Source organism: Diadema setosum, chromosome 12 (assembly GCF_964275005.1).
Source record: "Diadema setosum chromosome 12, eeDiaSeto1, whole genome shotgun sequence".
NCBI lineage: Eukaryota > Metazoa > Echinodermata > Echinoidea > Diadematoida > Diadematidae > Diadema > Diadema setosum.
Genome location: NC_092696.1, coordinates 37,303,466 through 37,331,135, shown reverse-complemented (window position 1 = coordinate 37,331,135; position 27,670 = coordinate 37,303,466). Strand labels below are relative to the sequence as shown.

Here is a 27,670-nt window from a genome sequence, read left to right as displayed (position 1 = left end):
ATCGGTCCTGCATGCAACGTACATTGTACTTCTGTGAAACATTTATTGTGCAAAAGTTCCTCCTCTTACAGTACAGTGATATCTGACCTTTGATAGCACTTCATAGCATGGTAATCTTCCCAGGTATGGTTATCAAACTTTGATTATTGGACAGGATGATTTTGTTACAAAATGAACGGTATTGAACAAAAATCGACAAAAGAAAAAAAAAATCACCGCAAGGTCATTAGGTTTATTACAAGTAATAAATATACAATTTTGTTACACAGTGTACACTGTAGGGCCTATTCTATCAAAAACATCTTTTAGTTAGGCCTACATACATGTACATATGTACCATTTCAATCATGCTGTTTTTCTGTTACCTACTGTACTCCATAGTCAAATTTGTGTTTATTGTGAAGTACACTCATTTATTACTATTCAGCAATTGCAAAATAATTTGTACAAACATATGAACACAATTTTCACCATGGTGTAAGCTAAATTTGAACTCATCATTCGCTGGATGTCATAAATATCCTGTAGTGCCATCAAAGTAATGAGCAAACCTCCTACACCTGTACTATCCCCACGGAAAGATGCGTGCCAATTATAGCTCGGCATCCCTTGTCGCCTAGCAACCATAAACAAGACCAAACTCATCTCGCTCTCTGTGTCATTATTTAAGAGATAACCATCCTACTAAATACACTTGTTACGGGAAATTATGACATCAAGCCTAAAGTTTCCCTCCCATTCACACTCACAAGAGTTTGATCAGATAGGCCTACAAATGTATTTCTGTTATTAAGACAGTTCACTAATTTTGGCTTTGCTAAAGGACAGATTTGGGGCAGGTACATGTACACATTGTACAACTGTAAAGGGGATGGGGAGTAATCAATGTTTGTAAAAGCGAACAGTGCAAGTAACAAGCCCCTGTCCCTTGTCATTCTGCCAAGATAGTATTCACTGTTGCTTGGATACCACTGGTAAACACCTGTTGCATTACTGCTATTAAATGAGTTCATAATTGCCCAACAAAAGAAACAAGTTCACCACTGCAGTGTGCATTCAAATTATTAAGGGGAATCCCCATTCCCCTTGTATAAAGATAATGCCCACACCCCTCCCGCTGTGACAGCTGAACAATACAGTAACAGCAGACAATCCCTAGAGACAGCTCCATTTTAAAAACAATGAAGGCATTGGACAATACCCAGTTGAAGATGAGTCTCAAGTATACAGGGTCTAGGGCAGAATGTCCTGTGTCTATGAGAAATGTATGTTATAGCAAAATCAGCTCATCCTCAGCGAGTCTTTAATAACAAGTTAATACTTTGCTTGCCATATTAGCCCATTTGACTACCTTGAGCCCACACAACCAATGGGTTTATTTCAGTGTCCTTGGCACACAAGGAGTTAACATTTTTATTGCAAGATCCCTTCTGTACTACAAGCCCTATTAAAATTTATTAGATCATTTACCGTGTCATATCGTAGAGGATTGTCTCCTGTAGAAGTTTCCAGAAGGGCTTGAAAAACTTGCCAAAACGAGTGATGCTGCCTTGAACTGGATCCGCACTGTAAATTAGGCTATAACCCCCCCCCCCCCCCCCACAGCATCATACAACAGAAAACAGATAGATCGAAAGTATTATCAATTGCTTTGTGACATAATTTCACAGTTAGTGTACTATTTTGAAAATGTCACCATAAAAAGGTTTTATGCCATTTTCTATTATAGGTACTATGAGGTGTCAAACATGCCAGCATTCTGAGATAGTTGAAAATAACCTGATACAGCTGTAGTTCCATGAAGCTCTTTCAACCAATCACTAGAGGATTTTTCTTTTTTAATCTATATTATGGATCATCATTTTATAAATTATTATATTTTAATCAATTTGGATAATAGATCTGATGATACTGGTACTGTTTCTATGTCAAGAGAGCAGTCAGGGTTGATAATACAATGTATCACTGTTTCATAAAACCACACGAAACTGTACAGTCTTGTTTTACTACAACTTGTATGGGTCTAAACTATAAAATCCTAACTTTGATTCAACTGATCTTACGGACAATATGGGGACCAGTCAGTCTGAAGAAGTTACAAACTGTTTGACAAAGCCATTAGGGAACAATATCTTGGCGACCACCTTGCCACATTCTAGAATACATCCTGAAGGTCTAATATATCCTTCCTAACTAGAGCTGGTCGGAATCTGTCTCAACATTAGGCCCATTGTTTGGCTTGATAATACACTTCTAGTTCCCACGTTACTAGTGACATAGGGCTCAAAAACTTTTTCTCTTGTGGGTCAGATTTTGACAAAGCTTCCACTATTCTGTTCATCAGGTATTACTCCATTCAGTGAAATTAAACTTCACTGACTGCAGTTCAAAATCTCACTTCACATTCTACAATGCTTTTGCTCAGATCAATGAAATCAATGCATGAATGTGGTACATACAAACAATAGGTGTTACAATCACAATAAGGGATGGTTTAAACAAGGGAAGTACTGCAGATACTGCACACATACATTGTGTACTGCAAGTACAAAGTGTAGGTACAGTACATAGTACATTCACCATTACTGCAGAGTCATTACTACTCCTGTATGTGATACTGTATCATGAGATAATAATGTTGTGTACACTGTTTTTGGAAATTAAATACAATGTTTGAGATCAGTGTTTGCACTGCATGGAGGCAAGCAGAACCAGCATAATTTATGATAACAAGCCAGACAGACTAAAGGGTGTGTTCACACAAGAATTACCATGATATTAAATGCACATGTACCACATCATGGTAATTCATTGGTACCATTCTCACTGGCAAAATACCACAGTAAAACATCATGGTACGTACAATTAATGTAATTCACTTGGTTCCTGTTTCCAGACACCAAATACTGTGATATTTCTAGTAAGCACTGCACATGTGCAACGAAGTACCACGGTATTACACCACAAATGTGAATGCAGCCTATACTTTAATACAAAAGAGAGCATTTTGTGTACATAGCTTGTCTAAAACAGAAAATAGATTTAAAGGGATGGTGCAGTATTGGTGGAGATGAGAATTGGGCTTAAGTTTTTGCGAGATACCAAGAAAACACTTATGATATAGTACAGAGCATACCGGTACCATTTTAAAAGGAATTCAAAGTTTATTCGATGAAAATCGGGTTTGGAATGACTGAAACATCCAAAAACAAATTAAAACAAAGCGATCATAATAAAGTGTGGGTCCAACACTTTATTAGAATTGCTCTTTTTTGGTAAATCTCTGCCATTTCAAAACCAATTTTCATCAAATAAACATTGAATCCCTCATAGAATTACATGCTCTTTCATAATTCATAAGAGGTTTCTCATTATCTCACCAAAAAATATTAGAAACCTGAAATTAGGTCTCAACCAAAACTATACGATCCCTTTAAGCTTGCAGCGAGTTGGTTTCCAGCCAATTTGGCTGCACTACTAAGTATCAACTGGCTAGTGGGCTCACATGGATCAGATTCATAGGAATACACTTGTACAAACCCACCTGTGTTTTCAAGTCAACACAGAACTACAAAATTATGATGATTTAAATGAACAAAACTTTTACAATGTAACTTTGATGAAATCTTAATATCTGACATGATTATTGGGACATATCTGTATCTCTATAGACGGTACAGTTGGACAATTTGTATCACTTCATGATAACAGATACGTACTTCAATTTAATTCAATTCAAAGGTAAGCAATGGATCATGATCCATCACTGACCATTTACCACAATGGAGCTATCATGAAATTTTTATCAAAGTCAATTACTAAAAACAGTACAAGTACAGTACCTGGTATGTACAAATTTGTATATGTAATACATCAAGAGACATACAAATGGTTGTTTATAAACAAACAACAAATAAACAAACAAAATAACTGCTGGCAAAAACATATTACTTCCTTGGTGGATGTAACGCTTGTGTATTTTACAAAAATCATTCTTTGCACCGATGAAAAAAAAAATTGCCTAGGTGGAAGTACATACGTATTCATAAATATTGTGTGAATCCCATCCCGATAAGTGCCGCTGCCTTCCCCTGCCTGGCTATTTGATTCGCCCACGCACTGCGTAAAAAGGTCTCAAGCCGAAGAGCTGGCCAGGCGATAATTGAAACTTGACACTCTATTGGCTGGGCAAACGTGGCACAGCTCGAAAGCTGGAACGAGGCTTGCGTGTGATAACACGATACGCCGTGGCTGTCGCATCCAAGCATTCCTAAAATGACCGTGTGGAACTTTCGCACACTCTACACCATCAGGGCACAGCAGAAGGTATAAAACATGTACGCCTACATATTGTACAGTGTACTGCACCACTTGTGTGAACGGATGGGTATACGTGTACATTGTAAATAAAACTGGGTCCCATACATTATACATGTACATTGTACAATTGTACCTATCCAATGTACCTGGTGAGTGCCTCTACATTTTACCTGCCCAACAGTAAGTTTCAGTGGTTCCTAAAAGGAGCAGGCATACGGGTTTAACCCTTTCTGAGCCTGGGACTGTACATGTAGACACTGTGGACAATGCCATGGGGTTTCTTGGGCCAATAAGCACTCATAGCATACAATTGTACAAAGGGTTAATTACCGGTACGTGTATGTAAAGTTTCCTGATACAGGTTATTATACAAATGTACTTCATACTGGATAGTGCTTCAAAACACCAAGGCCCGAATTCACGAAGGTGGTACAAATGAAACCATGGTTTAAACCATGGACAAAAACCATGGAGCGCCAAGTGTCGCACGGAATATTTCCTCATGAAATCAGTCATTTTGTCGATGAAATGATTATTTTGTAACGAAATGACAACATTTTGTAACTAAATGAACATGTCGTCCACGAAATGATAATTTTATTAACGAAACGGTCATTTTGTCGACGAAATGACCAATTTTGGTAATGAAATATTCCGTGCGACACTTGGCGCTCCATGGTTTTTGTCCATGGTTTAAACCATGGTTTCATTTGTACCACCTTTGTGAATTCGGGCCCAAGTGTTTGGTATTACAGTGTATACCCGTAAATGTGTTCATGTATATTTGTTCAATGTGCATACACTGTTTATGTTATGCAGGACACAAGATAAACATTTAATACTAGAAACTGAAAACTCTTAATGCTCAATGAATAAAAACTGCACAGTTATACTACACGTGTATTATAACATTGCAGAAAATAGGATGAATCAAACTGCAGTGTAGACCTTACAAATTTGATATTTGCTTTCAGAACCTCTTAAATCATCCTTTACACACGCTATGCTGTCAGCTGTGATGACTACAATTTTGCTGACAATGTTATGTTAATTACGGAAATTCCTAATTGTATTTAAACAATACTATCAATATGGTAATACTACATGTACAAGAATGATACTACTGTAGCAAAGAAACTAAATCATTAACATCCAAAAGCCTTAACACTTTGAGTGTGTTTCAACTATACCTAAAATTCTATGATGCAGTTTTGTTTATTCAATTGGTGATTCCCAAAATTCAGCAATGACCTTTATCCAAGGAAAGTCCTTGGTTTTCATTGTATTGACTTTAGGGAGCAGCAAAATTTCCAAACGAGAGTAACAATGAAACTATCACAATGAACCTTTTTTTTATTCTTTCCTATCAAACAAAATGCTCCACCTGTTAGAATGTTCAATTGTGCTTTAAAAGGACAATAATTAACAAAAGCTGACAAAATTTCTCACTTCAAATGGATTGCAAGTTCTGTAGCCTAGCCTAAATTTCAAAATCAGCTCGACCCATCAAAAATGATGTAGTGACATTTTGCAGGACACAGTTCTTTCCACCAGGTAAAAGGCCATGCTGTGTGCAATCAAGCCATCAATTACCAGCAGTCCATCTCCATAGTCTACAACCTTTTTAAGTGCTTCATTCACACAACACACTAATCATGCCCTGAAATGCCCCAGCCCGGCTTTTCTCGAAAGTTCAAGGCACTTTATGCACACAGGGCATTGTGTATGGATGTACCATGAAAGTCTACCGGTGGGTAGAGTACATTGTCCTCATCTTTCCCTGAATAAAGAGCTTATAGCCTTCAGTCAATGCTCTTAAAAAGCACAATGGATTCATTTGAAAGACAAACCACAAGTCATTTCCTACTCATGATCCTTTCAAACAGTGAAGCCTCCCAGAACAAACAAAAGGATCACACTTGGTCTCCCCAATGTCTCATTTATCAGCGTTACTCTTTATACAGGAATTTGACACAAGGCACACCACCACACAACTTGGAACCGACATGTTTGGACAGGTACCATCTATAATCGTCTTCCTCTAATTTTTCTTTTTCTAGAGCCGAAGATGTTCCTGAGATACTGTACAAACGAGGGTAAAATTTTACAATTGAAGGAGCCTGAGGTAACCGCAGGGCAGATTCCACAACTATAAGCAAGGAGGTGGGTTGGGCAGAGATCTGCTACAATGCAGGGCTTCTGTTTTAAAAGTACAAAATGTATGGCATAAATTTTGCACAAATGTTCCTCCCACAATTCTCCAAGCGGCTTCAATGCCCCCAAATGAGATTCTTTATACACGTCAACGGATCACGAACAGGTTGGTAATCCACCTGTGCGAAAGCAGTCAAGCGGTACATAGTACTCCTGTCCAATGGTCAACTACATGTGCCACCAAACAATGGAAATATTGATCAGGCGAAAGGTGTGAATAGAGCATGCACTGATGGGCTCACAAACTCTTTTGAAGACACATGTGAATGGGGTCAGTGAAGTCAAATATCTACTGTGCTCACCCTTGGATCACTGTGTACATCTCAAAGTGTTTTACAGTGAAACACTTGAGCGCACAATTCATTGGAAAAAGTCAAATAATACTGTGATACACGCAGTTTTCATACAGAAAGAAAACAGATATTGATAGAAAAACATCTAATCTTTCTATCAAAACCATTTTTCTGTGCAGCAAAACACAAATTAACATGAATTTAGGTCACGAATGCAGGCACTCTTGTCTAGATGTTTTGGGAACCTGGTATACAAGGCAAGAAGAGGTTCCCGTAAGGAACAGGTTAAAAGGCAAGAAGATAAATATAACCTACAAAAATTGTATGAAAAATGGGTCTTACCCAACAATTCAGAATTAAGAACCAAATCAGATGTTCTTGTCCGTGAGTTCAGAGATTGTCTTATGAATAGCAATATTCATTAATATAGGCCTGACATTAAAGACTTATTCACATACCTGAAAAAAACAGCTTTCGAAAAAAGATTTTTGCAAAGCAATATGAAAGCCAGAAATTCTAGCAACAGTAGCGTGGACACACACACACACACAAAAATGGTGCTTAAGTTTTTTAACTCCCGCAATCTGCGTTGGGATGCCAAATCAGTCACACGTTATTTTCTTCTTTTTTAAAAGGACTATCGCAATATTTTGTCACGCATGGTGTGTGTAAACAACACAAGGAGACTTTATCGATTCTTAAAATTGCACAATGCAAAATGCCATGTACATGTAAATGTACATACGCAATGTAATGTGCCAAGGGTCGCTATACTGTATGTGAGCACTGGCAAACATAATCAATTCTTGTATCACAATGCAAAATGATCAGAACTCCTGCGGGTGGATATAGCTATTGAGATCTGCACTTTTGTTGAGACAGTAAATAAAAGATGTGTAAAGTCTGATAGATCTTTATGCAAAGAAAAGACGAACAAAAAGAAAGCAACGCTTTCATGCTTCATGTCACGTTCCCAGCAGCCATGGCAGCCCCTCTTGCCAAAAACATAGAGCAATAACATGTAGGTGGGATATAAAATACAATGTACACATTCTCTTTTTTTCCCTCCTTCAGTATTCTTTAATAGTTTTGTTTGGTCTCAGTCCTTGCTCCAGTGAACATACGTACGTGTCGCTATCAGCTGCCATTTAAATGGCATCTCGTCAGTCTAGACTACTGTATGTACACATAGTATTTTTCATCGCATCCCTCTATGAACTGTACTGCCTCCAAGTTTTGTTATGGCTTATAACATGTCATTACGTTCTGTGGCGTTTGTCCCGCTTTATTACGGCCTACTAGGTGTATCATTAGCACCGTCACTGCTGTGGCAAATTTTGTGATAGTTTAAAAATCTACTGCGACATCCACAGCAATCACTGCCTGTCACACATTTGCCCACCCTGTCCCAATACAACAGTGTTAAACATCCATCCCGTTTTGTCCAGGGTCGCCCAAGACGTGACTGTCAATGTCCGCTCTTTGAAACAGATCGGAAAGTTCTAATTAAGACCTATTATGCTCGCCGACCGAATGTCTTGAAAATGAAGCAGCTTTTTAATTCTAAGAACATAAGAGTTTTAAAGAAATTGTCGCGTTTCTGTCAGATCATAATGGCCAGATTTTGATGTCTCGTCATTACTTTCCTTTTACATTGTATCTATTGTAAGATACTACTGCCACTGTTTGCCATAAGTACCGATTGTTTCACTTATTCGATCGTTTTTTTGTTAACTGTCGTTGTTTGCCTTATGAAGTTCATGATATGTACATTGTATGCTTTTTGTATTACGTCTTTATTTATGGCTTTGTTTTGCCATAAAACACTGATCTGTTTGGTGTAAACGTAGCATGAGCAGTACTCGCCATCATCAATACGCTGCTACACGTACGGCTATACAAGCAGCTGAAATCAAACTATTTTCAGACAAGTGTTATAGAATTTTATATGTTTTTTTGTCAACACAATGGGAGTCCAAAGGTCAAGAAAATCATATAGCCTACTTCATGAAGGTACAATATTGTACTTAATAAGAAACTCATCTCCTGTACTTTATCACTGACAAATATGCATTTCAAGAGGGCCTTGCAAATGAACAAAAACTAAGAACAAAAATTAACCCATTGAGGACGGACTGATTTTGCTACAACAAGCATTTCCCATAGACACCTGTCCGAGTATACTCGGGACTTGTCCTCAATGGCCCGAATTCACTAAGGTGGTACAAATAAAACCATGGTTTAAACCATGGACAAAAACCATGGAGTGCCAAGTGTCGCGTGGAATATTTCGTTACGAATTCACTCATTTCGTCGATGAAATGATTATTTTGTAACAAAATGACAACATTTTGTATAACTAAATGAACATTTTGTCCACGAAATGATACTTTCGTTAACGAATCGGTCATTTTGTCGACGAAATGACCAATTTCGTAACAAAATATTCCACGCGACACTTGGCGCTCCATGGTTTTTGTCCATGGTTTAAACCATGGTTTCATTTGTACCACCTTCGTGAGTTCGGGCCAATGGGTTTAATGATTCCTTCCTCATGCAAAAGTCAGCCACAATTAATGCTACGTGTAATTAATATGAGGCTTAACTTTGAATTGATGAAATCCTTGCGTTGAGTTGTCTTTTATTTACGTCAATGTAGGGCAATTGTTAACCCATTGAGGATGGACTGATTTTGCTACAACACGCATTTCCCATAGACACCTGCCTGAGTATACTCGGGACTCGTCCTCAATTTTCTTTTAATCACAATCATGTCCTCTCACAGATGATAATGCATGGACCACACAGGGAATGGGGTAAAATTTCTGATTATTTATGTGAAAGGTACATGTAAGGGGGGGGGGGGGGGAGGGAGAGGAAGGGATGGGGGGGGGGGGAAGGGGATAAGCATGGGTTGCGAGACAGGAAGCAAAAGTTCCTCTCCACAACGATGGGAGTAGTAAGTGCCTGGAGGGGGAATCGTTCAATTTGCAGCCGAAGAGCCAGTGGAGCCAACCAGCCAGCCAGCCAGCCAGCCAGTGAGGGGGTACCGTAGATGAGGAGAGATTTATCATGCCATTCATTGGGAAATAATTTGCAATTCAGCCTGGGTCCGGAGTTCTTCTTCGCAGTATGCATGTCTGTCCGCCCGCCTGTCTGTCTGTCTGTCTGCTGGTGGATGTGAGAACGCTCGAGTGTGTGTGTGTGTGTGTGTGTGTGTGTGTGTGTGTGTACTACGTACGGTACATAGCCACATGTGATTTCCATGGCGTCCCATCCACCCCGCATCCCATCTGCATTACCAGGCATCACAGAATACCATGGCGATGTCCCCTCCTCCATTTAAACCTCCCACACTCGGGGATGATGTACATGTACACTAATGTACAAGCCCTCAACTGACAGAGTGCAGAATACTGCCTTGGTGAAGAACAACCCCCACTTTATGTGAAGATGCACATACTGTAACCTACATCTGTAAATTTGTAATTGTGTGTTCTGTAAAAAAAAAAAAAAAAAAAAACAACATTATCAAAGCATCACAACATAATTTGACTTGAGATTTAATAATTTTATAACATCATCAATACAAGAATAATCACAATAATAATAGTTAATGATAATTGGGATATATGGTGGTTGATATGCTCTAAAATAAAAGATCAAAGATTATGATGCTACAATAGTGTAATAACAATCATTAATCATGACAATGATGAGGGTAGGCCCTAATGACTATAAAGCCATATTTTTGTCATTTTGCATTTTCTCTTGTTGATGTTGATGTCCATCATATAAAAAAAAACATGGTGCCGCTATTGTGGTTTGAATTTAGGCGTAACCATATTCAGGGCAGCGAGGTGGCTTCAGTTGGTAGTGAATAGATTGCCTTCCAATAACATGGAGCTCCGGTTCGGGTGCGAGTTTGAACCCATCAAGTGACTCTCACTCAACATTGCTGTGTGTTATCATGCCGCCTCCTCTCAGGCGCGGCGCTAGGGTGCAATTAACTCGCCAAAAGCTTATGACCTCGAAGCCTCAGTTGCAAAAAGTAGACAGCTTGTGTGCGTAAAACCGCTGGGGAAGTGTTGCAGGACAATCGCAATATCTCACCTCAAAGCCATCAAATGATTAAATCTATACAGCAAACTGAAGAAGAAACTATTCTCTAACTCGTAATGTTAGTTATTTGGGGTTTTATTGAGGATAAACGTGTGAAAATAATGTCGAAACTTAGCTTCCAAAACAGAAAATTTGGTCTCAAAACAAGTGTTATTTTCTCACATTTTCCTTCATTGCACAAAAATGAAACTTCGGTATATGACTTATGGTAGTATATCCATGCTGCTCTCCAAATATCTTTTCTGTATCATTTGGCGCACAGCTATGTCTGGAAAAAATCGAGATCACTGTCACTTGTGACCCACGTAAAATCCATGGCGTAAGGAATACGCAGTCCGATGTATTGGTTTTTGTGCTGCTTGAAACAGTTGAAGCACAAAGCAGGGTTCCTCTCTTGCCCACTCACCACCCTGCTGACCGAAAATCGACCTCTGTCGCATTGCGCCGAGCCTGACACCGCTGATTGGCTAAGCGTGCACTCACCAGTAGAAAACGCATGCGCAGGAGGATGATCTAGTTGTGCATGTCCAGTATCTTCTCTTAAAGTTGGTTGTCTTTTTGCTCTTATTTTTACCTAACTACTAATTGCACAAACACGAGACTTCGCAGGTAGTGAGTCTGGTGTATACAGACTAGTAATATGTTGATCAAATGCATACCTATTCATGCAGGCGCAGACTTGTGTCGGGAAAAAATCGTAACCCTTTCCCACAGTCGACTCAAGCAGAAAAATACACATATCTCGAAAGATACATCAGCGTTTTCGCCCAAAAATCATATGAAGGATGATATATTCATATTTGATATATGTGTGAAGTTTCAAGGGATTTGGTGGTAAAATAAGGGAGATACGAGGAGGTGAACTTTCGAGATTTTTTGTCCTTCCCTCCGCACAGCGCTTCGATGACCGTTAAGAATTCAAAAGCTTTGGCCTCTTATCAGTGAGTTAATTGCACCGTAGCACCGGGGCTGCTCTGGTTGAGGCAAAACACTCTGTCCATCAGATGGGACATAAAGTGGAGGTCTTGTGTGTGAGAAAGACACAACCTATGCACATTGTACAATGCATTGAAGCTGTTAATTTCGTGAGAGTTTGATTTTCACGAATTTCACAAATCACTGTTGGATCGCAAATTTAACAACACACGGAAATGTTTCGAAGCGCTTAGGGGAATAGCGCATAAAAACATTAGCATTGGTGTCAATTCGCTAAAACATCTCAAGAAAATGTCTGTGACCCCCTAAAATTTCTGTTTATGCGAATATAATACAGCATATACGGTAATGTACAGGATCCTGCTTCATTCATTAATCATAAAGAGTAGAGTGCATTTCATAAGCCTGTGAAGTGGTCTGTCCCAAGTACAATTGTACTGTACTCCCAACTATTAATATGAACTGGACCCCATGGAAGACCAGCTGGTGCAGCTGAATATGAGCTATCCAGCCATCTTCTTCTAAGATGGAAAAAATGAAAATAAAAAATATTACGACCACTGATGGACCATATCATGATAACAATACTTACACCAAATGCAAAATTACCCACAGTGCTCATGTGTCCCTTTAATATCCAGACAGGGCCCCAAATCCGGAGCCCTCTTCACTGGGACCCCACCACTGGGGCCCCATCACTGGGCCCCACCCCAATCACTGGGCCTCCACCTGCCCTCATTCATCACTCTGCGCCTCTAACGACATTTCTGACAGGCTTCGACACTGACTCACAAGATTTCCAATTTGCATTGATTAATAAATGCAATTAACACTGCCTCCATTTGTCAAATGAGCTATTTGACTTGACATAAGACCCAGCTGAAGCTGCCGTGCTTGCCCAGTATTGGTCATATTTAATTCATAGCTAGGAAGAGAGGAACAGGTTTTGGGAAAGGGGAGGGGGGATGGGAGGGGTAGAAGGTGATGATGTTAGGCTACTTTTCTGCCAAGTTCAATTCTGGTATATATATGTTGCTGCATATATCAGGAAGTCAGTTGCTGGTACAGACCTACAAAACAATAGTAAAGGTGCAATCAATACATACAGTAGGTGCTTTCACATCGATTCACAACATTTGTGTACAGTGTTTTTTAGCAATGTGAACTATTTTCATGCAAATGGTACATACGTAGCGTTAATGCAAACTTCACAGGGAAAAAACACATTACAAGTGTACATTGTACCATGTGAGATTTGAATGTGAATCGCATCATGAAATAGACTGATGTCCCACCAACTCAATCATACAGCGGTGTAGACCTATATCTCATGTAAACTTTGAGACACACTTTGTGTCTTTTCCTGTTGGAGATATGCGCACGCACAATGAAAACCAGAAGTAAAGAAATTGCACATTGTACTACTCAAGATATTAAGAATAATGATAGTGAGAATAATAAGAATAAGGAGAAGATAGAGTAAAAATACAAAGAGAGAAATTAACAAAATTTGCAAAATCAAGCATGTTTCAGTACGAAAAAGAAGTTTGAAGAAACTCCATTCTGTCTATTTCCTATGGCAGTGAAAGAACTGTTGAGGTGTCAACATTTCCATAAAAGTCAAATTCAAAGAAGGAAGGTACTGTAGTGTACAGCAATCACTTGGTTTTTACATGAATGTTAGGGCATTTTCCAATTTCAGAAGGCCTTTTTCGTACAAAATGTGTAGCAGGACATCAGGAAAGGAATTCAAATTTTTATACAGAACAGAACAGGGCAGACTCGGTAGCTCCGGTTTGAGGGCATGTGATGTGATGTCTGAGCACTATCTTGCATCGGTCGGTGGTGTGAGGCCGCTCCCTTGCCATCACATCGCTTGGGTTGTGTTTGAGATGGAATGACTCCTGTTTTCATGAATATGCACCCATATCATTGTGACTTGCCCATAGAGAACTCAATGTTTTTAAGAGCTTTGGAAGACAGCCCTTGCTTGTGAAGAACAAGGTCTGCTGAAAGACAGCAGAGCTACATGTAGCTGAGCATTCACGGCCAGGACAGCCACGTTCACACTGCTATCAATATTCCACGGGAAGAAACTCCTTGATAGAATGCTTGAAGCATCATTGCTCTCAACCAAGAAAGAAGTACAATGTACAAAGGCAGCAAAGAAATGTCAACTATTAAATGATCATAAAGATTTACAAGAAAATAAAGATTCGCAAAGAATAAAAAATCACAAAGTAAAATTCTTGAAAAAAATATTTTTCAATATTTGAATGGCTTTGAGGTTTGAAGTACAAAAAATATTCAAGTAGACAGTTAATGATCAGAAAAGTTTTGCATGTGAAGATCACTTTCCACAGAAAATCACCAGTGAGAACATGTAAACATGGAAACCCCTCTAACCCGTTGAGGACGAGTCCAGAGTACAACGTACATACTGGGCAAGAGTCTATGGGAAATGGGTGTCGTTGGAAAATCAGCCCGTCCTCAACGGGTTAAAATGGGGTTGGTACAACACTTTCCCCTGACTACAGTCAGTCTCACGATACCAAGTCATCCATCAAGCTCCAGCACCTCCACCTGACAGGGGTAAGGTCACACTGACCTGTTGAGGGTTTTAAAGGGATCGTTTAGTTTTGGTTGAGACCGACATGTAATATCAGGTTTCTAACACTTTTTGGTGAGTTAATGAAACCTCTTATGAAATATGAAAGAGCATGTACAGATCGTAATTCCATGAGGAATTCAAAGTTTATTTGATGAAAATTGGTTTTGAAATGGCTGAGATAATATCATTCAAAACAGAGCGATTCTAATAAAGTGTGGGACCCACCTTTTATTACGATCGCTTTGTTTTACTTTGTTTTTGGATGTTTCAGTCATTCCAAACCCAATTTTCATCAAATATAAACTTTGACTTCCTCTTAAAATGGTAGGCCTATGCTCTGTACTATTTCATAAGTGTTTTCTTAGTATCTCGCAAAAAGTTAAAAGCCCTAAATCTCATCTCCACCAATACTGTACCGTCCCTTTAAAGGCATTCTTTTCCATTTGTCAAACCAAAAACCCAGCTTTAGTGTTTCAAAATTGTTCTAAAATGTGAATTAGGGATAGAAACAACCAATGTAAAAAGTTAATCATTATATAATGTAAACTGTAATCAATGTTAAATTGTCCCCCCATACAAAATGTGAACAAAAGTTACAATAAAATTGTTTCTAGAATAGACCGTCTAAAAATGGTTTAGTGAAAAAAATACTGATATTTCATTATATTTTTAGGTTTTATTGCAAATATGTACATATTATAGGATTTTTGTGATACAACTGACCTACACATGTGCATCAAATGTGATAACTCGTACATTTTTTAAATACGGTACCGGTACATGTAACTTTTCCTTTCTTAATATGGTAAACAGTACCTTTAACACAGGGACATCATACTATTGTACAATGTTATCATACTATGACTGATATTAGAAAATGTTGGTCCTCCATCCCCTTTACCAACACCCTGCTATGAATGAAGACTGTAGTATTTTCATCCTGTTTACTGAAAAGCAAGAAATTTTCGCAGCATGAGATTTTCGTGAAATGCCGCTACAGGTGTATAACTGGCATTCAATGCATAAAACAATGTAGAGAAGACAAGAACTTTCGGGTTTACTGTATACGCCCAATATTCGCGAGGTTTTTACTTTCGCGAATTTCGTGAGTCAGGTGCGAAATTAAAGACACGCGAAAATATTGACTCTGCTCTCGACGTGAATATGACGTACGTGTGTACTCTTCTCCGTTCAGTACAGGAGTTAACGATCATGAATTTAACCACTCACGAAGTCGTCAGGGATTCCCGATTCGCGAAAATTTAGGCTCGTGAAATATATGGAGTATACAGTATAAATTTTAATCTCACGAATCTTGGATCTCACAAAATTCACGGAATTAAAATGCATGCCAATATTTCTGGTTTTACAGTAGGCCTACTGTACTTGTGCACACAGCAAAATGGCAACAGAAAAACCTCTGCATGACCACACTCATAATCAGTATTCTTTGATCAGACAAGAAAACCGGTACATATGTACAACGTTGTACAGTACAAGTACTGTATGCTGATATTTTCGTGTACAGATATTTTCGCGAATGACGAGGTCACAGACATTTTCGTGAGAGATGCTGTTTTCGCGAATTGACGCCGACGCTTGTGTTAATGCTCTATCAACAAAGCACATGGAGGCATTTTCACGTGTTGTCAAATTTGCGATCCAACTGTGATTCGCGAAATTTGCGAAAATTAAACCCTCGCAAAAATAACAGCTTTTATACAGTACTGTATGGATACATGTACCCATGGTATCTGACTTTGGTTTGTTTGATTGGTTTTAGCGATGTTCTACTACAGGCTGTCTGTATGTATACATTATTGTAGGTGCCTACATTACAAGGGAATTCTTAAAATACAGAACAGGTAAGGCATACATGTTTCTAAAATCTCTGAAGGCCTACTTTTTAATGTAGTCATAAACATCTGTAGTATAACTACATGTACATAGGATCCTTTTGCATACTAGACTACAAAATTGTAGGCCTATAGTGTTGTACACTGTACCAACATGCACAGTTCTATGCTCAGAGTATGGAACTGCAAAATTAACTTCAAGAAGATGATTCAGTTTTGCTTTATGACACATTCTCTCCACACACACATCATAGAACAGGTGTTACTACATTTGTATCAAACTATGAATGACAGAGCCTGAGTTGGTCAAAGCAACAAAGTTGTATGCTGCACCCAGTTTGGGGAAGCCACTGTACATGTACAGTGTACAGTGTTTGTAGTATTGATGTTGCAAAGTTTCATTTTTTTTTTTTTTTTAATATACCGGGTAGGTTTATTACATTCACCTTTTATAGCAAACACTATATCATCACATCTACAATGTAGAACTTTGTAGGCCTACAAATTTAACACTAGGCTCTTATAATGGAAAATATTTTTGTTTCTTTTTGTTTTGAGGGGGGGGGGGCAGGTGTATCATGGAAAATCCAATAGTTTTAATCTATAGCTCATAATTTGCTTTATACAGTCCAAAACCAAATATTACAGTAGGCCTACATACTGTATACGATAAGTGCAAACATACAAACTTATGAGAAGTACTGTAGTACAATGTACCTCCTCCTTTAAAGGCATACTACATTGTAGTAATTTACCGTTTGCAGATCGTGAAGTAAAAACCCAGAATTAATGCTTCAAAATAGTTCCAAAATGTGAGTTAAAGGTAGGGAATACCTTTTACAGACCTCCCAAAATGCAGGAGAACATTAAATATGAACCTCAGGGGACTTGTTTAGGCCACTGCTGAGAAATTTGGAAGTCAACAGTTATCTACAATTTGAATAATGCACAAAACTCAACTACTCAGTAGTTCTGTGTGTCAGCCACACTTAAGCCTTTTTGTTGCAGTCTTCTGTATTTTTTATCTATAAACACAAATCTAAAAGTATAAGAGCTGATGTAATAACATATAGAGTGTGTGGCAAGAATGTATATAGAAATGTTTGTAAGTTTTGATGAACTTTCTTCACAAAATATACATGATGGACACACATGCAGTGCATGGGTCTGCAAAGGTAGCCTAGCAATGTACTGGAATTTACAGTGAGCCCCGAAAAAAATTCAATTCAAAATCTAACGGTCAATAAAAATGTACTACAATTGTAAATGTTAGCTTCCACTTTCAATACTTTATGGGAGTTTCTAAAATGATACTCTCTTCAACATACCACTGTATTTATACAACTCTTCATTTAAGGCATGCAAATGGGATTCCCTACCTTTAAGGATAGTAACAACCACTTGATGTAAAATTTGAGTTAGTATAATCAATGTTAAGTATTGTTAAATACACATAATGTGAACAACGATTATAATGAAAATGTGTCGAGACTAAACCGTCTATTTGTACAGTTACGGTTTATTGAGAAAAATACAATGTATCTCCTTACATTTTAGGTTCTATTGCAAAATTCTTACATGTAGATGGTAGGATGTTTTGTGATACAACTGACTGAAACATATATCCATGCATCAAAAGTGACATCTTGAACATTTTATAAATCACTGCTCCCAAAGGTAAACAGGGCCTTTAATTTGCTTTATCTGCACACAATGTAGCAAACATAGAGTTTTTACTATTTCCAAGTCATAAAATCTATCCCCTATCAACCAATAGAATACAGTCGCATGTAGGCCTATATTTTTGCAACTTTAATCAATATCTCTGAGTGAGTTTTACTCAAAATGTAGGCTTAATATGATCTACTGTATATTTTACTTGGGGGGGGGGGGGGAGACAAATTTATCTCATACTTCTGAAAGGGAAATTTCCCTTTTTTTTAGAAAGTTCTTTTGAAAAGAAAAATCATGAACTTCCAATGATGGAGCCAAGATAATTTTTATGACAGTTTCAGAACATAGTGTTGGGTGACTTTCAAAAAAGAAGAAGAAAAAAAAAAGACAATGTTCAACTAATGTCTGGAATTATCAATGTATTGTAGGCCTACAATGTATACAGTATCGACTTGAACTACTCAGTACATACGTGTACAATGTTATACAATGTATGTGTGCATATAAAGGCCTGCTGTACATGTACATTTGCACAAATTTGCATGCTATACTTTTACTATTGTAGCTCTGTAAATAATCAATACCGTACAACCCCACTACACTGGAAAGAGTACACACAGAAAGGCCAGGGAATTGAAGATATTGTTTGCCGCTGGCAGTTCAAGTCCAAATGTTTTTACTGACCTGAATAATCCACTCATGCACACTGTACAATTGACACAGAGTACAAGTACAATGATATTTGTCCCCGCCGAACGAGTTCGAGCAGGGGACTATGAAACGGGCTCCGTACGTGTGTGTGTCCGTGTGTCCGTCCGTGCGTCCGTCCGTGTGTGATCAAAATGTTCAAAATGCTACTCCTTCGCCATTTCTAACCCGATTTTGATTCTGTTTGCTTTATATGATAGCACTACATGGGAGCTTTGAAACTTCTATAAAGAATTTCAGTTGTGACCTTTGACCTTGACCTTTGACCTATATTGTACATTGGCTACAAAATGCTACTCCTTCGCCATTTGTAACCCGATTTCAATTCCGTTTGCTTTAAGTGATGGCACTTGGTGAGGGCTTCAAAACTTCTACACAGAATTTTGACCTTTGACTTCTTTGACCTCTGACCTTGATTTTTGACCTGTATTGTACATTTTGCTATTAAATGCTACTCCTTCGCCATTTCTAACCCGATTTCGATTCCGTTTGCTTTATGTGATGGCACTAGGTGAGGGCTTCAAAACTTCTACACAGAATTTTGTCCTTTGACTTCTTTGACCTTTGACCTTGATTTTTTACCTATATTGTACATTGGCTACAAAATGCACTACTCCTTCGCCATTTCTAACCCGATTTCGATTCCATTTGCTTTATGTGATGGCACTAGGTGAGGGCTTCAAAACTTCTACATAGAATTTTGACCTTTGACTTCTTTGACCTTTGACCTTGATCTTTTTACCTATATTGTACATTTTGCTACTAAATGCTACTTCCGGCGGGGACATATATTACGCACCGCGTAATTTCTACTTTTCCTTGTTTAGACAAGTAACAACAGCTGCATGTCCTGTTTGTAAAATGCCCATCATCCAGAGAATAGATTGTCCAAACATTGTGGTACACCGGTACAAAATAACGAGTCTATGATGACTATGTATCATCTTTTATTTTTCAGGAAAAGAGATAAATTTAGAAAATTATGCACTGTGATTTCAAGAGCCTGTAATGACTACAAACTTTACCCTATTAAAGTTGTTTTATGTGTGTGTGTGTGTGTGTGTGTGTTGTTGTTGTTGTTGTTGTTGTTGTTGTTGTTGTTTGTCAGCAGTATCAAACTGAACACAGAATAGCCGGGTTCACACGTACATCAATTAGCGGGATACAAATCTCGAGATTTGCATCGCGATCGTCATCCCGAGTTTTTTGCACGTGTGGACAGAAAAAACCCGAAAATTAGCGGGATAAGCATCGCGATGCTAATCCCAAGAAATCTTGCACTGGTTCGTCAATTAGCGGGATAATTGGCCCCGTGCTGGTACGTGTGAACGGTCGGGATTAGAATCTCGAGTTTTTACATCCCATCATGCAATGCGCATATCACAACAGCGAGGCCTCTGCGAAGAGGTCCTTCACCTCTTTGGAGAACAATAACAACAGCGCGCGAACCACACCACTGACGCGTAAAAGACAATGGACAAAGGTAAGTGCGCATAGAGAAGGGCGCTGTGTGACCCACTTTGCAGGCTTTGCTGTTATCTCTATCGGCAATTAGCGGGATAATTCGGTACGTGTGGACGCTCGCCAAATTAGCGGGATACCGATCGCGATCGCTATCCCGCTAATTCGGTACATGTGGACGCTCGCAAAAAAACTCGGGATGAGCATCGCGATCGTCATCCCGCTAATTTGTACGTGTGAACCCGGCTAATAAGTATGAAATTGGATTACAAATACTGTAATACCGGGTAGTAGTACAAGTGTGTGGAGTGTGTACAAAAGAAGGTAATTTATGTAAAGATCAAGGAGGCTTAATAAAACTGTAAGCTGACTTTATGTACAGTCCTGTAGATCTGGATAGGAAAAATGGGAATATTCATTTCTATAATATGTACATGTGTACATGTACAATACTCTATCAAAAGTAATTTTAAAGTGGCACACATTGCATTTACAGTATTAAGGTAGATTCACTCCCAAAATAGCTGAAACTGATTAAACTAGGAAATTGCTAAATAATGATCTCCTTGTCACGTCCCTTTATGCGAGGCTCTTGTAGAGACACTGATAAAAATACTCAGTCAGCAAGTCTACTTTTAAACTCTACTCAGACATCGAATTCTACTCTTCCACAAATTAACTTTGCATCCACGTATCACAATGAACACTGTAAACATTGACTAGCTATTCAACTACACACTTTATTCACAATGGCCTGCAAAATATTTGCTTATTTTTGCCCACTGTAGTTGTAGAAGGTCCAAGGGTCACATACAGTACTGTATAGTGTACAAAATTGTATTTCTGTTTGAAATTTGACTGTCCCATAAAATTTGTGAACACACTTAACCTTTGTTCACTAGTACTACAAATAACTGTGACTTTACCCACACTTCCTCATGATATTCTTGCAAAGTTTTGCGCACACAAAATGTAGCATCACTGGAGTGTATACAGTAACCAAGGCCTGGAATACATTGTATGCATGCAGTGGTCGGTCTCCGGATGCCCAACAATCTGAAAGTCATCTAGCGGATTTCAAATTTCAAATTTCAAATTTCACATTTCAAATTTCAATTGTCTTGATGAGTACAGAAACTGTATATTTTGTACACATTATATTTTTGAATTGAGGTGAAGTAAACTGAATGTACATCACTGTACAAAATGCTTTTCCCCTGCATTTTAAAGGTCCTGTTTACCTTTGGGAGCAGTGATTTAAAAAATGTTCAAGATATCACTTTTGATGTGTACACTACAAATGTACATGTACAGTGCTGTACAAGTATAAAGTCAGTTGCATTACAAAACACACTACCACACAAAATTTTTGCAATAAAGCCTAAAATATAAGGAAATTCATCACTACTTTTCTCATTAAACCATAAGGCAAAAAAGAAAATTGTTGTATTGGCGTAACCCGCCCGACCCTAAAAATTCCGCCGACCCTATGTTTTTTTATTATTTTTTTTGCTATCGATATCAAGTATCTTGTTGACTGCGATCGTGATCGCAAAAAACCCGGAAGTGGAAACGGCTCTGGGGATATCGGATGTACGAAGGAGAGATCTCGCTAGCGCCTCGCATAGCCTCGCTTGATCAGTACGTCATCTGTTTCCAACACGGACGCAGTGTATACTTAGCATTTAGACTGCAATGTATTTTGCACAGTTTTGCCATAGGTTTCTTGTGTGGAGAACTTACACGAATCTGTATATGTGGGACTGTGATAGAGATCGCCGTGTGTGATGAAAAGATCGTACATATGGGTCAATTTGCATCTATCTTATCTAAGTCAAAATAGTAAAATATGAAGTGAAAACATTCAGAATAGGGATTTCAACATCTTTAAATTCTGTGAAGGGGTATAATTTGAGTAATATCGGCCTCATACAACATGATTCGTAGAATAGATGAACACAGCACATACGGTGCAGCAGTTGTAACTGTTTACTGAGCACGAGTTTTACACGTAAAATGCAGGTAGCAAAAAAAAAAAAAAAAAAAATCCGCCCAACCGACCCTATTTGAAAATCCCATGTTACGCAATACAACCTTTTTTTTTTTTTGCCTAACTGTACTACAATGATCTGTAGACGGTATAGTCTGGAAACATTTTTATTATTATTGTTCACATTTTGTATAATACTTACATGTAACATCGATTATACTGGTTACAATTTTTACATTGGTTGTTTCTATCCCTAACTCACATGTTTGAGAACTACAATGTATAGAAGCACTAATGCTGGGTTATCTGCAAAAGGTAAACTATGCCTTTAATGCTTGAGAAAAGCCAAGGTGGTGTAATTTATAATAATGCATGTAACCTTTTCACACTTCCTCTAGTCAGTCTGCTGAGGTTTTTAATACAATTCTGCATTTTGAGAATAAGATTTTTCTTTGCAACTGATTGACAAATTGCCCTACATCGACGTAAATAAGCACTGAATTGATCAGTGTTTTAGTAGTAGCCATGATAAAAAATCATGGGCGTACATACTCGAGCAGGATTCGAACCTACGACCTCCTGATCACCGGACAGGCGTCATCTCCACTAGACCACCGAGCTTTCGCCCGACAGCAAGGGTTGGTTCTAATCCTAATAGCATGCAGCGGGTACTGCTTTATTATTCAAATTCATGAAATTCTTCCGTCGAGTTGTTTTCATTGCAACTGATTGACAAATTGCCCTATATCGACGTAAATAAGCACTGAATTGATCAGTGTTTTAGTAGTAGCCATGATAAAAAATCATGGGCGTACATACTCGAGCAGGATTCGAACCTACGACCTCCTGATCACCGGACAGGCGTCATCTCCACTAGACCACCGAGCTTTCGCCCGACAACAAGGGTTGGTTCTAATCCTAATAGCATGCAGCGGGTACTGCTTTATTATTCAAATTCATGAAGATTTTTCTTACACAAACATGGTTGCTATGAAAAAAAATTAACAAAAATGTATTCACAAAATCAGCAGGAAAACTTGAAGTACCGGTACATACAAATCTAGGAAATAATTTCATAGACTGTGTACTTCCTTTAAATAGCAACTCTGTAGAACATGAGTTGCTATTCAAATTAGTGAGGCATTAAATCAAGAAAGTGGTCCCACCTACTACAATTCATGTAGGGCTACAGTATGTAATCAAGCATGGGAGGATCTTCATCACATTAAAAGTCTATTATATCACATGTAGCACTATTTTAAAAGAGTGACAGTTCTGTATCCAGGTAGATCAAAGAAAGGACTACTACAAGTCAACCTACATAGTATTCATATTCGTACTGTGTGCAAGTTTGGATGAGTATCATGACTTGATGACTCGATACACACTGTACCATATTTTCTTGGTGAATGTCATGAAGTACGTACTCAAGTTCAGTTCTCTATAACCCATTACGCATGTGAGCCTGTACAAGCAACACACAGATGTCTACACGTGGATTACAAATTATTTGATACAAAATACTTTTGGAGATCATCATTAATTATCATACTACATTGTATATAGGACGTTTTTAATAGCGGCGCATTAAAAACGCGTATAAGATACATTGTAGTCCGCGCAGTTTTTACCGTTCAATATCAGAGCATATTGAATGAAACGTATAGGCCAACGTATTACAGTAATTCCCCATAGGCTACCGTTGTCACTTGCCGCTCCAGATCACATCATATTCAATTCTGTCTCGTCTATTGCGCGAGCGCTTGCTGAATGCGCAAACGCTCGCTACTAGTGCGCGTCATTTTGTTACAGTTCACAAGCGCGCAAACATCTTGCTAGTTGTTTGTTTCATGCAGTTTGAGGGGCTTCCCCTTTTCAGCGCTGGGATGTGACTGCCGAGTCAACTTCCAAGATGAGTAGAAGCCGGGTAATTTTGTGCAGTTTATGCTTGTTCTGCTTGATTGTATAGATGACAATAATTATATTGGATGGCCTTGAATCATGGAATACCATAACTATACACAGCCCAGTCGCTGTACATGGTCATGGTACGTCGCGACGTACCATGTACAGCGACTGGGCCGGCTGTGTATAGTTAGGCCTGGCGTGACAGATTGTGTACCGTGTGGACATGCTGGATATGATGATCAATTTCGGTAAGTTTCATTGCGTACATTTGAATACTGATAGCATCAGATGTAGAGTAAATATTGAAGAGTATACTCGATGAGTTTGAGGTGACAAAAATGATGTTAAGTATCAAAATTCAAAGCTATAGTGATACGATTACGTCGCTCTCCTAGTGGTTGGTGGTCGCGCTCGTACAGCCCTGTCGCGACGTACCATGTACAGCGACTGGGCTGTGTATAGTTAGGAATACCAGGGAATATGGCACCCATAAGGGTCAATATTGCACTCATCTTCAATTCGTGCAATATTGGCCCTAACTCGTGCAATATTCCCTGGTATCCCATTCATAGCCATCCAATATGATATAAATAGTTATAGACAGAATGTCATGTTGACAACCAGCATGGATAAAGTAAATTACGATCCATCCTGAAAGCTAAAGTTAGTGTCTGTACAGTCACGATACATTTTACTTGTCATGATTAAAGGGGATGGCTAGTAACCGATCAGTGGGAATCAGTGGGAATGCTGAGGGATGATTGTTCCAATCCTTGTGGGATTCATTTAAGAGTACATTATATATCTACTGCTGTGTGAAAATTATTTGCTTCAGGACGGTCTCATATTCAAGTAATGTGCAGATTAATGCCCTGTCACTGACCAGGCACGCTAACCTGGAAACATTAAACTGCACATTACTTGAATATGAGACCATTCTGAAGCAAATAATTTTCACACAACAATAGATACTAAATGAATCCCCAAGGATTGGAACAATCATCCTCCAGCATTCCCACTGATTCCCACTGATCAGTTACTAGCCATCCCCTTTAAGCATTTTTGAATCTCTGAATCCCTAGCTAGTAAGGTGGTTTTGAGACCATGATGCAATGTTTACAATGGGACCTCAAGGCCTTGCTTCCCCAATTCTGGCCTGGCAGTGGCACCTTTTTGGCTGTGACAGATTTGTATCACATGTTATTTATCACTTTCATTTTCTTTACAAGGGGGGGGGGGGGGAGGCGGGGTTGACAAAGAAATTCTTTTTATCATTCATTCCAGAAATGTTTACCTGCTCACAGCGTGCTAGTGAGATAGCCTATCAAATTTCCATTCGACTTTTCTTTTGATCCATTTCTTAATATTTACCTCTCCTGCGTACGGTGACTGGTCGTTGATATCGCCACCATGATGTCACCTTGACGGACACCAAGTAGGCTCCCATCACTAGCGATAAGAATACCAGTAGACCAATGAGCGCGCAGAGACTCAGGAAATACCAAGAATTTCTCTCATCTCGGCCGGCCTTTTGTATGTTCACGTTCACATCCTCGGGTGAAGGTTTCCTGTTGGGTTTTGACGGTGCTACGTTCCCTGATAAATCCACAGTAACTTTCACTGGGGAGCTTTTGTCCTTCAGTCTCTGTGGCGTGGTCATGGTAAGATCTACGTTTTCGTTGTACGGGGTGGTGCAAGATGTTCCGGCAGCGGAATTGCACTGCCGGCAGACTGTATTGCTTGTGGGTGTACATGGTTCAGCTTCAATTTCCCCTTGCGAGCATTTGGAGCACGGCACACATATGCCAACATATGGGAGTTGATCTGTTGGCGTTTTATTAGTCCCACCCGTTCTTGTCCTGTGCCCACGGCGACCAACTATGGACCAGGGAGGTGCACCTCCATAATCATGATCATGATCATGATGATGATGATGATGATGATGCATGGAGTGCCGACGTAGTAGATCGCCTATGGTCGATTCGACTGCGGTTGATCGCTTGGACCGGGACGCGCCGGGGGCCTGCGGTTCGTAGAACTCCTCTGGGCAATTCACAGAACGCTGGTGCACTTTGTGTTTTCTCACCGTGGAGTCCAACATAGCCCTGCCCGACATTGGGTGTAGTAGTGACGAGTCGTCCCGTAGAGACGTGGACAGCGACAACGTCGGCAAAAGAATTTGTGAATTGCTGATAAAACACAGCAAAATATACCAAATCCTTTCCTCCATATTGCTCGGGAACATCCCCGGATCAAAACATCAATATATCACTCTTACCAGACGGTCAGTCATTGTCCCTTAGTTGTGAAAAAGAGCGTGATATTGTTTCTGGAATTCCCCTCTGCTGTGTTGTGCAGCTCGAATGTCAACACTCGCATCCATTTTTGGGATCTATGTTAGTAGTAGTTCTGTTTTTCCAGACCCTGTGCTTGTTTTTCTGTCGCCTCACAGAAAAAAAAAAAAAAAAAAAAATGTATTGCTGACACTTGGTAGTCCTATAAATGGCCGGCGGAAACGGGGGGGGGGGGGGGGGGGGGGCTCAGGCCCTCACTTTTTTTGCACCATACAAAGGAATGCATAAAGTGTCACCACTGAAAAATCCCGGAAGTTGGAGACCTTATTTTTTTTTGTATTGTTTTGTTTTTTGCTTCTCAGCTGAAGAAACCGGGAAGTGGCACCAGAAGTTATGCTGAAGGCCTTTTTTTTTCTTCATTTTTTATTTTTTATTTTTTACTTTTGCTTGTTACTGTAGAGTAACTCATGAAACCCGGAAGTCGGGGGGGGGGGGGGAGTATTATGAGCCAAATGCATCTTATATCTTTCAAGTACTGCAAAGTTACCATAATTCGGTAAAATATGCAGTGCGATACTACGACTAGTAGATTGAGCAGCATTCAACAGAGGTTGTGAGGAAAAAGGGCAGCCGAAAACGCAGATGATTATATTTTTTTATTAACATAAGAGAAAAGAAAAAGCTGATGATTGAATGTCAAAGTAAATCTTGTCAATAACTTTATCTATCAAAGAACAACATCAACAACTTATGGCGTACATTATGGTCATTCAGTGTTTTCTTACTAAATTGAATTCATAACAAATCAATCATAATATGTTGAAGAACCGAATCACAGTATCATATTGAGATTTTGTTCTCCACCATTGGTACAAGACAGAATGATGGGACCTGGACAGGTATTTGCTGAAGATTTTCAAGAATCAGTATGTCAGTGTGTGAACAGTCATGTTGTAGGCGGAAAAAAAAAAAGAAAGAATGTCAGAATGCAATTCCCCTTTAATCTGAACATTAAAATTCAGTGTCATAATAGCGCTTACTCTTGTGTAGCCTGCGTTTGCTTAAACAGTGTTTTAGGAAGGCCCTTTATAGCTTAAGTTGTCTTAGTTGTTTAACTATTTTATTGTTTAGTATCATCTAAACTTTCTAGGAGGTGGTTCTATGAATGGACTAATGCAACTCTTTTAGCTGAATAGATTATGATTCAAGCCATACACGGGAATTGTAGGCCTACAAGTGAATGAAAAAAAAAAATCACCGCTAACATGAAAAACTTTTACCTT

General features: G+C 38.9%; 1 protein-coding gene across 1 annotated transcript in view; it reads right to left on the bottom strand.

The window, feature by feature from the left end:
* LOC140236064 (uncharacterized) overlaps positions 1 to 26,466 on the bottom strand; it is a 51,255-nt gene extending 24,789 nt beyond the window's left edge. The window contains exon 1 of the mRNA XM_072316037.1: positions 25,465 to 26,466. Coding sequence (XP_072172138.1) covers positions 25,465 to 26,338 — 874 coding nt within the window. The 5' untranslated portion in view covers positions 26,339 to 26,466. The remainder of the gene's footprint in view (positions 1 to 25,464) is intronic.
* Positions 26,467 to 27,670: the final 1,204 nt, after the last annotated feature.